Source organism: Rutidosis leptorrhynchoides, chromosome 9 (assembly GCF_046630445.1).
Source record: "Rutidosis leptorrhynchoides isolate AG116_Rl617_1_P2 chromosome 9, CSIRO_AGI_Rlap_v1, whole genome shotgun sequence".
Classification (NCBI taxonomy): domain Eukaryota; kingdom Viridiplantae; phylum Streptophyta; class Magnoliopsida; order Asterales; family Asteraceae; genus Rutidosis; species Rutidosis leptorrhynchoides.
Genome location: NC_092341.1, coordinates 266,089,408 through 266,104,978, shown reverse-complemented (window position 1 = coordinate 266,104,978; position 15,571 = coordinate 266,089,408). Strand labels below are relative to the sequence as shown.

Sequence of the window (15,571 nt, the reverse complement as noted above, 5' to 3'; positions counted from 1 at the left end):
AAATTGAAAAACATGAGATGATTTCCTAGGCCGACTAGCAGATTGCGTTGGTTTGGTTGTTACTTTCTTAGTCGTGGACTTAGGAACCCATACAGATTTGTAATTCAAGTTTGGATTATGACCTGTGACACGAAAAACACCTTTGTTAGTGAGACGTCCAAACTTTTCAGTTGACACATGAGATGATTGATTTTGCAAAATTTCCAATTTGATTTTACGTTCTTTTGCATCATACTCACTTAAATCCGGTTTAGGACTCGTGTGTTGTGTGGACTTAACTGATGTCGTTAAAAGACTCGCTTTTGAAGTTTTTGTCATTGGAATCATAGGAATCTTTTCAGTTGACACAGAACCATCGGGAGAATGAACCTTTTTGACAACAAATTGAGTTGTAGAAACAACTTTTGAACCACGATTGCCAAATTGAGAACGTAGAGGATTTTTAAGAATAGTAATGGGTTTTACATCCTTAGATATTGTTGTTCCCTTCCCCTTCTTAGTAATCCCACCAATACATTCAAGCACATTGGTTTCAACATTAGACGATTGCTTAAGTGTGTTAGCCTGTTTTAGTTGAATTATCTTTTGTTTTAAGTTTTTAATCTCAAGACATAATTCTTCAGCAGAAACTATCACTTCACCCTCTTTAAAAGCATAGGTACATTCTTTCTTAGGCAGTGAAGGCAATTTATCACACAAAGCAAGCATTTGTTCTAATGATTGGCACTTAAGTTGCAAGTCAATATTCTCCTGTTCTAGTTGAGCTACTATACGATTCAAATTTCGTACAGCAGGTAAATGCAAATAATAATCGTGCAAAGGATCAAGTTAACTTTCAAAATCTATCAAAGGTTCAATGATCGGTTCATTATAAGGTTCTACTTTTTCATCTAAAGAATTTTGACCTAGAGATTCTGTTCAAAGAAAATAGTTAGTTCATGTGCTAGGTCTTCACGAAAAACATCATCTGGACATACAGGTAAAGCAGGTAGAATTGGTTTCACATCAAAAGTTGATTCAACAAACACCTCATCTATGTTAACAATGCTAGAACTAGGTTTGTTAAACACTTCATTCTCAAGCATTAAAATGTATTTCTCTAGCATGAGTGTAGGAATGTAAACCAATCTACGTGTCAGCACATAATTAGTACATTGCACATTCTTTTCAGTTTCAACAAGTTCCTTCAAGAAATCAGGATTTGATTTACCCATTTTTGCATTAATTTTCTCATACATTAAGCTAATTTGATGGTATTTTTTAGATTTGCGATTAACAATAATATCATCAAAATCAGCATCAGAAGCATGCACAAAATGCGGTGGTAAACCAGCTTGAAAGTAATCAGAATGATATAATCCTGGAATCTTTTTGGAAGCTCCATCTAAGATCTTAGGATCTTCATAATCCAACCCCTACTTTTCACCATGAATCGTTTTTGGTCTGTTCATGAAAATTGTTTGTTTTGAAAGTTCTAAATCAATGATAGCTTTAGATTGCTCTGTACGATAGAGTTTTTCCTCATATCGAGCAAGTTGAGCTTTCATTAGAACAGACTCTTTTGACAACGAAGAAATTTCAGTGTCTTTTTCAATAATGGCGTTTTCTAAATGAATAATTTTCTTGTTTAGCTTTGAAAGTGTGGGTTCATGTTGGTTTTTTAAATCAGAAAGATCTTTTTCTAAGAATTGAACTTTTTCTGCAAGTCGTTCAGATTTTAAACGATAATCAGTTCGTTCGACTTTAATCGGATGAATTGTCTTCTTAAGATCTTCCAACTCAGTTTCCGTAGAGCTGAGTTGGAGAGTCAATCGTTGCACATCCGTTTGCAATTTGGATGAGGAAGGTCTGGTCTCATTTAGTTTGATTTTATCTTTTAAAATCTTGTTTTCAGATTTTAAGCCTTTGACTTCTTTTGACATTGAGACCAGATTCTTCATCAAGTCATTTTTCATTTTTATAAAATCAGGTGAGATTTCAGTTGATTGTACCTCATCATCGTCAGATGTTGAGTCAGAATTCTCCAATGCTTCCTTAGCTTTGATGAGCTTAGTCACCTTGCAAACATTTGCATGTTCCACCTCTGAGTCTGAATCATCAGTCCAGTTAAACCAAGTATCATCAACCGGTTGCAGCTCTCCCCCAGTTTCCACAATCATAGCCATCAACATTTTCTTCTTGTAGTAAGCTGCGTCCTTCTTCTTAGGCATCTTGCACTCACGAGAGTAATGATCAGCTTTGTCACAATTGAAACAGATTGAATCTTCCTTCTTGGAATCATCAGCATGTTGTTGTTTGGATTGATCAGCTTTCTTGTAGTACGAGAAAGATGATGAGTTTTTGCGTTGATTCCTTGATTTGCCTTTAAACTTGTGTTTGTTCAAGGTATTTGTGAACATGGCTGCTATCTTGACTAATTCAAGGTGAGAATCATCAACATCAGAAAGATTCAACTCTTCAGAATCAGTTGATTCTTCAACAAGCACTTTCTTGGACAAGCTTTAGGAAAATGATTTGCTCTTCTTTTTAGCAATTAGGGCAAGAGGATCGCCCGGAGAAGACTCTTTCCTTCCTTCTTGAAGTTTAGACACCTCAGGTTGGTAATGCATAAGAACTCCAACAAGCTCATGAATAGTCAACTTGTCAATCTCTTTGGTAGATCGAACAATGGTTCCATAAGGAAGCCAATCATCATTGACCTTTTTGAGGAATTTCATGTTGACTTCAGCATGTACTTTTACAATCTTACACCTTTTCAACTCATTGAGAACACCATTGAAACGACGGTAGGTATCCTTGAGTTGTTCTTCTGGTTCCTGCTTGAAATCTTCATACAATCCCAGAGCCTTATTCAATTTAGTAACGTCTGACATGTCATAACCTTCTTGTTATCGTTTGATCTCATCCCATATATCTTTTGCAGTAGTGTTGCTATCAACATTTTCAAATAGCTCATATGGGATAGCTTGCATGACAATATTCTTAGCCTCTATGTCACCTTGAGCTCTTTCACGTTTATCACCAGAAAGTTCATAGACTGGAATTGGCATACCAGTATCCAGATGAAAATCAACAACTGGACCATCTCTCAGAGAAGCCCATATATGTTTAGCTTTCTCACCCTTATAGTCTATGTACTGAGTGATACGATGAAGCCACTAAGTGTACTTGCCATCAAACAACACTGGAGGTCGAGAATCTGATCCAATGATAAGAGTATCTTAAGTAGACATCTTAAATTGAGGTAGATTCGGTATAGATTCGGTATTAAACACAATCTATGATCAGGGTTCAGTATAAAATCTAACAAGAATGTCAGATTCGGTAAAGATTCGGTACAGTAGCAGACTCGGTAAGTGGTTCGGTACTGTAGCAGATTCGGTAACAATTCGGTAAACCAGATTCTGTATCAGAAACTGATAAGAATCACAAGTAACACACCCAGATTTGGTATGGATTCGGTAACCACACAACTTGAAGCCTCAGAATACTTAAAACCAAAGAATTAAGTGAAACCGAGATTCTGATTCGGTAAATGACTCGGTAATCAAATTCTGTAAAATATTATGTGTAAACACAATCCAATTCCCTTGAATTAGATTCGGTAACCTTGCTGCACAAGAAAACAACTTAGTAACAAACAGAATATCAATGATACCGAAGATTCAGGATACCGAATGTCAACTGTAGCAGTTGACAATACCGAGTCTAAGTCTAAAACTTAGAAATATAACAGAATCCTTTCTCAAACCACACCAATTAGCTGTGTATAATCAAACCGAATGTGATAGAATCACAAACACACCACAATCTGCAACACTTAAGATGAATTTTCAGTAATGAAGCAGACTCGGTATGACGGTTACGATACCGAGTGTTGATCAAATCTTCAAAACTTGAAGAATTGAAGAAATTGAACCGACAGAAATGTGATTTAACACCTCACGAACACAACTGAATCTTTAAATCTTCACAAAAATCCAGAATCAAGCTTGAATTAAGCAATACTGAGAGTTTTAGCCACAAACTCTAAAAATCAACTTGATTCTCCATAATTGAAGTTAAAAAGCTGTAATGATGATCGAAAGTCTTTCTAATAGACCTAATACACCTTCGTTGAACTTATCACAAGAATCTGAACGTCAGATTATCAAATTCGATAATACCGAATCTGATTCATTTTACCGTGAGTATTCAGATTCTGTAATCTACAATCTCTGGATCGATATAGTGATGTAGAATCACTTCCTGGAAGCTCTGATACCAAATGATAGGTCAGGTCATGTTGAGATAGAGAGAAATGATAAGATAGAATGAGATTCGGTATGTAGGAAGGAGACTCGGTATGAAAGAGAATCGGTAAAATTACATTTCACAGCTTCTAGAACTCAGTTACAATACAATGGCTATCTAATTAGGACTACTTAGGTTCCTTATATAGCCCTCTTCTAAGGAACCTTCATTTAAGCTTAATTCACATTAACACTATACAACTTCGGGGTCCTAACACTAGGTTAGCAATTCTTGAGTCCTCATGACTCGATCTTACCCAAGAACACCCAAAATCACCAAATATGAGTTTTATGTTCTTCACTAACCCAAACCCTAACCCTTAACAAATTAAAATAGGGAAATCAAGGTTAGAACATACCACCACAACCAAAACGTAGCAAAAGACTAGATGAACAACTTTTATACTTGAGCTTTAACCCGGATCAAGCTTCTTCCTCCTTGATTCAAGCTTTCTCTCTCAAGAACACTCTTCTCTCTCTAGAATTTGATTTGGGGTTGAAGATAAGGTTGGTGTAGTGTTGAATGTGTTTTCAACCACCACACAACTGGCCTTTACAGCCCCAACTCGTCCTCATGTGAAAAGACCACAATACCCTTCATTTATCTTTTAATTAAAAAGCAGAAAACTGTGCACAGAGCTAGTGCGCGGCGCGCTCCCTTAGGTGTGCGCGGCGCGCACGAAGGTCTGGACAGTTTCCGACCTCAGTTTCAATACACAATAATACCCACACTCAATGTACCATATTTACACTGCTGTACAATAATAATTTGAGTCTTGCAGACAAATTTTAAAAGTGGTTTTGGGTGGTGTTATTAACTTAATGTCTAAATTTTTTTCTCACCATTAATATCTTTTTAATTGTATATAATAATATATTATGTATTATGTAGAGAAAATATGTGTACATTGAAAATTTGTCATGGAACGTAACGTTAGTAAAGTCTAAGTTATATTATTTTAGAATTATTATATAGTTTTTGAATAAAAGTGTAACCCACGAGTTTTATTTTAGAAAAGTTGTTAGTAATTTCAGCAAAATAATGGTATTCGAAGGAGTCGTCATGTATAATTAATATTATAATAGTTATATTTGGGTGTTCATAAATATTTTAAGGACTTAAACTGTAAATTCAAATTACTTCCACATTTATTGCTAAAAATGCTCTGTTGGTAGTGTATCGAAACTCCATGTCGAATACAATTTATGGCGTTTAGTTCGTAAAATTATTTCAAGTTGAAAGGTAATGGCGGTGGAACCTAACTCCTTATCTACAATTTGTATCCATATTAGTACAATTAGTTCGTAAAAGTATTGTTTCTATAAATAAAATTTGTTTTAACTTTTTATAGAAATTTTGTGAATTATATATGTATTTTTAATGTTTTATTTAACATACTCCGTACAAGTTTTGGAATCGGCAAAGAATCATACCTAATATATTATAATTATAATAACATATTAAAATTAAAATAATGCTTAAAATATCAACCAATCTCTTTCAACATACGGAGGAATTTATAATTAGAAATAGATTTACAATTAATATATATATATATATATATATATATATATATATATATATATATATATATATATATATATATATATATATAACATCCATAAATAACTTTCAACCACAATCAACAATAACTTTTTCTTATATATATATATATATATATATATATATATATATATATATATATATATATATATATATTAATTATAATTTTTAATAATAGTAATAATAATGATATACTACGTATTTATTAAACCAGATCGTTGGGTTTTCAAACATTATGTAGTGATTTTTCAAAGTTTATGATTTTAGAGAAAATTGTTAAAATAGCCCTCGCGCTTTTACGTTTTTTTCTTAAATGATCACCACCAATCTAAAACCTGCATGATTAGTCACTAAATATGTTTTATTATCTCCTCAAATATATCTCCTTACCCAACAACAGATAACGATCAGTTATGTTCAATCATATAACTCTCATGTGATTAAATTAAACCATGAATAACTATAAAATGGAACCCAAAGAAGAAGCAATGAGTTCCGAAACTCAAATAAACAGTCAACAAAGAAAGAAAGAAAATGAAACCCAAAGAAGAAAAGCAATTGAGTAAGCTTTCGCAGGTTTTGAGTGATATGAATGTAAAAGTATGAATTCACTGTTCAAGCAGTCACACTAAATCACCTTCTAAATACGTTTTTCTCTCTTTTTTTTTCTAGCTTTTATTAATTATACGTTATATATACACTAAACGCGAAATTGGATCAGTAGCTGTCTACGATTACAAGTGATCAAATGTTTCAAGCTTCGAATCTTGATAGCCCTTCTATTTCGTTTTTCTTTTTTACTTTTTAACGATTAACCCCTTCTTCATTAGCTTCCTGGATCACCCCTTTTAATGTTATTATTTTATAATTCAGTCCTTTCACTTTCTTACCTATTTAATTTTTCATTTTAAGTTTTTTCTAAATAGCTTTTTTACCAACTATTGTTATGATCATTTTTAATAAGTATCGCTACGACAGTACGTTTTGTTTACAATTGTAAGAGGTGTTTGGTATGTTAAAACGGATTATCGTTTCTTGGGTTATGTTAGGCTTTTAACGTTAAAATATTTTTATTAACAATACATATAACTATGAACTAAAAAAAAAATTGTATACATCGGAGGGGTGGTCGGGGTGGTCGCTGCAACGTGCGCTGACCACCCTACTTGTTTAGTTTCATTTCAATAAGAGACTGCATGTATTTTTTGTACTATTATATAAAAATTTAATAATGAGGGCTATATAAATATAAATTACATAAATTTTAAGCGCTAAATACATAAATATTTATCACCTAACTATCTATCACCTTCGCCGAAGGGTAAACTGTATCTACTCCCCCATTGAAAGTTTAAAGTTAAGGATTATATAGGGAAGCTTTACTAGTTTAATACAACTGGGCCTGAGTTAAAATAACTGAAATTTGAAGGTTGTGATTGGGTCTTCGATACTTAAATTGAATGTTTGTACGGGCCGTCTAAGCCATGATGGATTGATGGGGAACCCATCAAGCTTCTTGAGTGCATAATTCATTGTGAACGGGCCCTTTCCAGAGGGTCCAATTGTCCATGTAAGAAGTGATACCAAAGTTGGCTGGTTGTCATTCGCTTGGTTTCCCATTTCGTTGGCATATCCAATTTAATTTTAAACAAGAATAAAATAAAAATTATCTAGACTCTTATTAATTTGTATGCTAATAATTTTTAGACAAAATTGCTGAAATGATCCTTGTAATTTGTATCAAAATACTGATTTAGTCCCTGTGGTTTGTATCAAAATACTGAGTTCATCTCGTGGTTTGCAAAAGATGCTGATTTCGTCCCTCCGCGTGACAAACGTTAAATATCTCCGTTAAATCATCATGTGCAATACACGTGAGGGTAATATAGTCTTTATAGTCTTTCCATTCCCTTATATTTCTCCTTCTTTGTTCCCCATTTCTTTTTCTTTTTTCCTATAAACCCTTACTATAGCATTTTTTTTAACAGCAATAATATATAAAAAACGCCAAACGGGCTACACTAGCAAGAAACTAGAAATAGCCTGGGCCACGAAAATTACAATGGCTTAATACGCCAATCGTTTCAATTTACATTCGATTTGCCTCTACTTCTATACCAATTAAAAGAAAAAAGACAAATAGAATCAAACAAAGTACATTTCTTCATAGGATTTTGCTGAAAAAGCCGACTATTCCGATATCTCCAAATGTGCCAAACTGTAGAAGCAATAATACATACAATCCGGTTTTGACTTCTAAAGATTCACGCCAATCTTCAAACCAAGCAATCCAATCCGTCCACTCAAAAAAAAACCGGCACGTGAATATCAGTCCACCTTCGCACTTTCCTCCATAAATCTGCGGCAATGTCACGATCGAACATAACGTGATGAACGGACTCGATATTATAGTTACACGATACACACCCAATTGCCTCAATTTCGAAGCCACAACGCGATAAATTGAGACGAGTGGGAAGTCTATCTAGAGCCAATCTCCATATAAAAATATTTACCTTTCTCGGAATCTCCTTGAGCCACATCGTGTATTTATCAGCCGTAAGAAGATATACATCGTCAATATGGCACCTAGTATTGCTGACGGAAAATACATCATCACTCGAAATAGATCAACGCCATGAATCTGGTTCGTTAAGAATAACAATCTGCTCCAGTTTTTCGCGTAGTTGTAAAAGAGCTGAATTATGTGTAGCTCCAATATCGTTCCTCGACCAAGACCATTCCAAAGAACCATTAACCAATTTATTAGCAATATTACAATCCTCATTTATTTCCAAACGAAACAGTCTACCAAACTTATCTTTCAACGTATCATCCCCTAGTCAATTATCCTTCCAAAACCGAATACTATCTCCCCTCCCCACCTTACGTTTAAGAACATCAGCGGGAACAAGGTTTGATAATTTATCATTATGAAAAGAAGCTGCAACTTTGACCAGGTTGAGTTAATAAATCGATTACCATTTAAACCTCCATCATTACCATGAATAGCTTTAATCACGCGAACCCATAAATCATTTTGCGAGTTAACAAACCGCCAAATCCACTTAAATAAAAGGCCAATAAACGATCGAAGGCTCCCGATGTCGAGACCACCATTAACATGAGAATTAAGAACCAACTCCCAACGGACCCATGCATCTTTTTGTTATCAAACGAACTTCAAAAAAATAAAAAAATCGACCTACTGCTTTCAAGATCCTTTAAAACTAAGGACATCTAAACATTGACAAATAATAGATGCCTACACTCCCTAAAACCGCCTTAATAAGGGTGAGTCGTCCACCAATGGAAAGCAAGTTACCTTTCCGTCCCGAAAACTTTTTGACAAAGCGGTCTTTGAGTGTACACCAAGAAGCAATATTTTTCATATTAGCACCCATCGGTAACCCCAAATACATGAAATGAAGAGATCCCTTTGAACACCCACGATCAACAATGTAGTTATCAATAATGGAATCATGCACCCCAAGCCCAAATAACTAAGATTAGCCACGTTAATCTTCAATCCTGAGATTATGTGGAAATCATTTAACACTTGTAACTTTCGCTATTCCAATCCAACAAAATTACTGCATCATCCACATAAAAAAGATGTGATATCTTAACATCAGAGTTAGGAATCGCAACACCGGTAATCTCCCCCGCATCCACTTTTCGTTGTAAACATAAGTGTAAACCTTCCATAATCAACAAAAATAAATAAGAACTCAACGAGTCTCCTTGACGAAGACCACGTTGCAAGGGAAACTCACCTGTAGGACTGCCATTTACCAAAACAGACGTGCGGGCAGAATGAAGACACATACCAATCCAAGAGCGCCATACATCCCCGAACCCCAATGATAATAACATGTAATCCAGAAACTCCCAACTAATTAAATGATTTTTAGATAGATTGAACCAAATCATCTTTGATGGCTTTAGTAACAACCTCACATTGGGCCTAGTGGTAATTGTCCTAATTTTCCTTGCGTGTTATTATATGTTATTTTAATAATTCCATGTTTATAATTATTTAATTATATAGTTGAGACCAGCGCGTGACAAGGGTCACAGAACAGGTTTGCTTATTTAAATTGGACCTCATTTGGACCACTTAATGAGGTGTTTTGTATTTCTGAAAACTGATAAATACCAGTGTGATACACGGAGTAGGTTTCCCTCATGTAAAGGAAACCCTTGTTACAAAAACTCAGCTTCCCCTTTATTTCCATTTTTGGAAATATTCAAATACAGAACATACACACACAAATCCTCACAAACTCTAACCCTTGATTCTCGTTTTTGTGTTAAATTGAAGTTGGGAAATCATTCCTTGTGATTTAAGTAGCTTAAACAAGGTATTTACAAACGATTTCATGTCCAAATCGAATTGAATTTGATGATTTTGTCCAACTTTTATAGAAAATTGGTTTTTGAATCAAAATGGTATTTTGAGGTGTTATAAACACCTATAGATGTTAGAAAACGTTTACTTATGATCTCTATATGTTTCTTAAGTGATTATTGGTGTCAAAACAGTGTAAAAATAAGATTTGGGGCTTAAAACACGAAAACAGCGACCTGGTGTTAATGAACAGCATCCGTACGGATACAGGATGCATCTGTACGAATTTGGGGTGTATTCGGTCCATTTTAGGTGCAACCGTATGGTTACAGATGCAACCGTATAGATACATATGCATCCGTACGGTTGCAGGTGCATCTGTGCGGCTGCAGTCTGTCAGCATATTGCAAAACTCGTTTTGGTCGTAACTTTTATACCGTAACTCCGTTTTTGATGAATAAACTACCGTTGGAAACCTAATAAGGTCTATTTCCCAATGGTAAGGTTTTAAAAACACTAAATTAAACTTTAATTTGGGTCAAAATGATGGGATATTGTGTATGTTTCGTTTTACACGCGTGTGATACTTGCAATTGAATGGAGAGCCATGTAAACATGTCATATATGGATATATTAGGCTATATGATGTTGTTTAGAATATGAATTAATGATATGATTGATTGGATATGTGCTAACTTGAGATATGATATTCTCGGGTAATAAAGGAACGGAGAAGACTCAGTAATATAAGACTTTTGAGTTCTTGTTGTTTATCAGCTTAGTGGGACTATCTTAACTGTTATATGTATGTAGTAGTAGGTTATGATACTGTTGTCCTGCCATATTTAGCCTGATATTGATAGTATATGATGTACTATGTTGTTTGTGATGATTATGTGCACATGGGTATTGTCATCTTTGAATAGTGAAGTTGATAACCAGATTTGAATAGTGAAACTGGGCAAAAGATCAACCTTGAATAGTGAGGTTGGGTTCAAGTGTTACTATTCATGTAGTATAGTTTGAATTACGCATCCCCCGCATTCGGATTACTATACGAAGGAGCCAGTAACAGGAACTATCGGTAAACTCTAGCCCGATCATCTAGTAGTTGATGGCCCGCAAGCCGCCGATCCTTTTGTTACTGTATTGGTTGTTTAATTGATGTGTTATGCAATTGTACTTAGCTTGATTCTAGATGCCTATAACTGTCAGGATGTTTCCATTCACTTAGCCTTGTGCTAATCCCCCACATTCCCTCCCTTACAGGTTAAGATGTTATGCCGGGTACTGGGAGAAGTTTGTCTATTTGATATGTTTGATACGAATAACTCTAATGTATGTATTTTGATACCGGTATGTGTGTATAAGCTTTTTAGTTAACGTAACACATGGATGAATGTAATAACTATGGTTCAGTTAATTACTAAGTTATAGTTTGTAAATATTAAAAGAATATGTTTCCGTGTGTTTTTAAAACAAAGTACGGTGTTACAAGTTGGTATCAGATCGTAGATTTGGCAGTATGTACACATGGATGTCGTATTCGCAAACCTTGAGTATGAGGTATCAAACATATCTTTGGAGATGGGTTAAGTGAATATAGTGGGTATGTGTGTTAGACTATAGTACTAACAGTTTATCCACTAAGCTCTGGTGAGATGTTATGCAGTACAGGTTAAAAGATGACTGACAGGCAGAATGTTCAAGCTCCCTCGACCCCCGGAATCTTCAGAGCTCCGACAAAGGGTGAAATTTCAGATGAAGATCAAGAAGAATACAACCGGAGGTTGCAAAGTGACCTACAGGAAGCTCGTGAAAAGATTGCAGAACTAGAAAATATTCTTCCTGCAAGTACCTCAGGTGAAATTGTTGAACCTCCACCTCCTGGTTTTCCATTCCCTCGACGTGGGCCTACACCCACTGGGAGTTCATCTCAGCAACTACAACAATAATTCTAATTTCCATTACCTCCTCAATTTCAAACACCACAAGCTAACCAGATACCCCTCCAATCTGGATACCAATACCCTAATCAGATGATGTATCCCTATACCATACAAAATGTTTTCACAATAACCAACAGAAACCAAGAAAAAGTGTACGTTTAAACAGTTTCTAGAATGCAAACCTCCAGAATACTTAGGAAGTTCAAATCCAAAAGATACCTTAGACTGATTGAAAGAAGTAGACCGGGCATCGGAGGTGTGCTAATGTGAACCTGAATTACGTGTCACTTATGCCAGTAGAATCCCGAAGAAGAAAGCCATGGGCTGGTGGGAGTCATTGACTTCCCAAGTTTCGAAAGAACAGTTAAGTCAAGTAACCTGGGAACAGTTCTCTGCAAAGGTGTGCGAGCAATATTGCACTCCTTATGAAATTTACAAAATGAAGAAGAGAGTTCATGAATTTGAAAATGACTCATCAAATGATGATTGATTAAGTGATTGAACTATATACCGATAAGCTTCATTTTGTTCAGCAATGGCTTTCTGACAAGCAATCTCAGATTGATCAGTTTGTGGAGATGATTATTCCAGAGTATCGATCCATGGTAAGATTAGCAACAACCTTTCCACAAGCGTTTGCAATGGCAAAGATGGTGGAAGATGATGTTAAGGCAACAAAAAGTAGTCAAAGGGAACAGATGTCGCAACCAAAACAAGCAACAAGCCAGACGTGTTACAAGTCACATAAGCCTTTCAACAATTAACAAAGCGGAAAGTTTTCACAGGGTGGTAGTAGTGGGAATCAAAGAAGTTGGTGTAATCCATGCTAATCATCGCATGCCGATCTGTGTTCAAATTTGACAAAGAGATGCACGAGATGTGGAACTTTGGGTCATGATGTCCCGTCTTGTTCGTTCAGGGAGAATGTATGCTGGAATTGTCAGAAAGTAGGAGACAGGTCAGCCGAGTGTCCAACAGCTAAGAGGGTGAGTTCCGGGATTGGGTCGGGAGCCAGAACAATGTCAGTCGGAGGATCCTCTACTTCTTTAACGGGACAGAAGCGAAAGAATCCTCCACCACATGAAGCAAGAGCCTTTCAAATGTCGATTGATACAGCTACTGAAACCGACGATGCGATTATCGGTATGTTTTTGATAAATTCTTCGCCGGCTCATGTGTTGTTTGATTGTGGAGCAAATCGCTCTTTTATGTCTGTAATTATGTGATAAGTTGAAATTTCCTATCAACGTAGTATCTGAACCCTTAAGAATAGAAGTGGGTATGGTAGGACGGTTCCAGTCACAACCTCTGTGTCTGGAGTAACCATCGAAATAGATGGGAATGAATTCCCTGTGACTTGTCTTGTTATGCCTATACCGAGCTTTGATGTCGTATTAGGTATGGATTGGTTAAGCCACCATAAGGCAAGTATAAAATGTCATAAGAAATTAATATCTTTTCCTTTGACCGATGGGACACGTGCTGTGGCCCCAGATGAATGGGGCGGGTTTAATTGTCCGTCAATTTTGATGATGAAAGCTAATAAATCGTTAGCAAAGGGGTGTGATTCGTTCCTCGCATACGTGATCGATGCTAAGAAAGAAAAGAAGACGATATCCGAAATCCCAGTAGCGTCCGACTTCCCAGAAGTCTTCCCAGATGAATTTCCGGGTTTGTTGCCAGCTAGGGAAGTAGAATATAAAATTGAATTGTTGCCGGGATCCATGCTAGTTGCTACAGCTCTGTAACGATTAGCTCCATCCGAGATTCGTGATATGATGTCACAAATTCAGGAATTGCAAGATCATGGGTTCATCTGACCGAGTTCTTCACCGTGGGGTGCTCTAGTGTTATTCGTTAAGAAGAAAGATGGAAAGCTCCGCATGTGTATCGATTATCGTGAATTAAATAAGAAAACAGTGAAGAACAAATACCCGTTACCAAGAATTGATGATTTGTTTGATCAGCTGTAAGGAGCTTCATTCTTTTCAAAGATTGACCTACGCTCAGGGTATCATCAAGTTCGGGTTGCCGAATCAGATATCCCTAAGATTGCTTTTCGTACGAGATACGGTAACTATGAATTTTTGGTTATGCCATTTGGGTTAACAAATGCGCCTGCTATTTTCATGGATCTAATGAATCGGGTGTGTCAAAAATTTCTTGATAAATTCGTGATAGTGTTTATTGATGACATTTTGATTTATTCAAAGACAGAATCTGAGCATGCTACACATTTAAGACATGTTTTAGATCTCTTGAAACGTGAGAAATTATATGCCAAGTTCTCTAAGTGTGAGTTCTGGTTGCGAGAAGTTCAGTTTCTGGGTCATGTTATCTGCCAAGAAGGTATCAAAGTGGATCCATCCAAAATTGAAGCGGTAATGCATTGGAATTCAACTGAGATTGATATCGGCTAAAAAGCTACGTTTTCACCCCGGTATTAAGGCCCAAAAACAAGAAAGATTCAAACTTTATCGGTAAAATACCCACTTCAACAACAACAACATACCCAATCCCACATACGTGGGGTACGGGGGAGGTGAGACGTAGACAATTCTTCCTCTATTCTAGAATAAAGAGAAATCATTTCTCCTCCCCGAGTGAAACACTCACAAGAGTAGGGAAAATCCTCCTTCTCTCTGTTCGATGGATAAAGAGATTGCTTCCAAGAGGACCTCCGGCCAAAAAAAAAAATACCCACTTCGTCGGTTAAAATTGAAGAGCAAGTAATTACGAAAACGGTGCAAAAATAATCAAGAGAATCGGAGTTAAAACGAAGATTCTAGAGTGAAAACGGTGAAAGACAAGAAATCAAGTTACGATCCAGCGAATCAGCAAGCCAAACGGCCTGCCACACGCCCAAGTTAAACGGCCGTTGCAAACGTCTTGGTCTAGCAAACGGCCTGTAGTGACCTGAACTTTTCCATGTTTATATATATATATATATATATATATTGAAATTGTTATTTACATGATTAAGTGTTTCCAACATATTAAGCAATCAAACTTGTTAAGACGTGATTAATTGAAATAGGTTTCATATAGACAATTGACCACCCAAGTTGACCGGTGATTCATGAACGTTAAAACTTGTAAAAACTATATGATGTCATATATATGGTTATATATATAGTTAACATGATATTATGGTGAGTAAACATATCATTAAGTATATTAACAATGAACTACATATGTAAAAACAAGACTACTAACTTAATGATTTCGAAACGAGACATATATGTAACGATTATCGTTGTAACAACATTTAACTATAAATATATCATACTATGAGATATTAATATATCATAATATCATGATAATGTAATGATTTAATATCTCATTTGATATAATAAACAATGGGTTAACAATATTTAACAAGATCATTAACTTAAAGGTTTCAAAACAACATTTA

General features: G+C 35.6%; 1 protein-coding gene across 1 annotated transcript; it reads right to left on the bottom strand.

Annotated features, from left to right (window-relative positions):
* Positions 1 to 8,486: 8,486 nt before the first annotated feature.
* On the bottom strand, positions 8,487 to 9,684 carry LOC139868742 (uncharacterized). Its single transcript, XM_071857081.1, has 4 exons — positions 9,451 to 9,684; positions 9,182 to 9,359; positions 8,839 to 9,018; positions 8,487 to 8,695 (listed from the first exon to the last, which is right to left on the bottom strand). Exons 1-4 carry the CDS (start codon positions 9,682 to 9,684, stop codon positions 8,487 to 8,489), a joined length of 801 nt encoding a protein of 266 aa, XP_071713182.1.
* Between the last annotated feature and the right edge of the window lie 5,887 nt (positions 9,685 to 15,571).

What these genes read in the sequence shown, in the direction of transcription:
- LOC139868742 (XM_071857081.1), bottom strand. Translation starts at nt 9,684, where the DNA reads ATGTGTCTTCATTCTGCCCGCACGTCTGTTTTGGTAAATGGCAGTCCT. An exon ending in AAAGTTTTCGGGACGGAAAG is followed by an intron (nt 9,019 to 9,181) that starts GTAACTTGCTTT and finishes GATAACAAAAAG; the next exon opens with ATGCATGGGTCCGTTGGGAG. An exon ending in TAATGATGGAGGTTTAAATG is followed by an intron (nt 8,696 to 8,838) that starts GTAATCGATTTA and finishes ATAATTGACTAG; the next exon opens with GGGATGATACGTTGAAAGAT.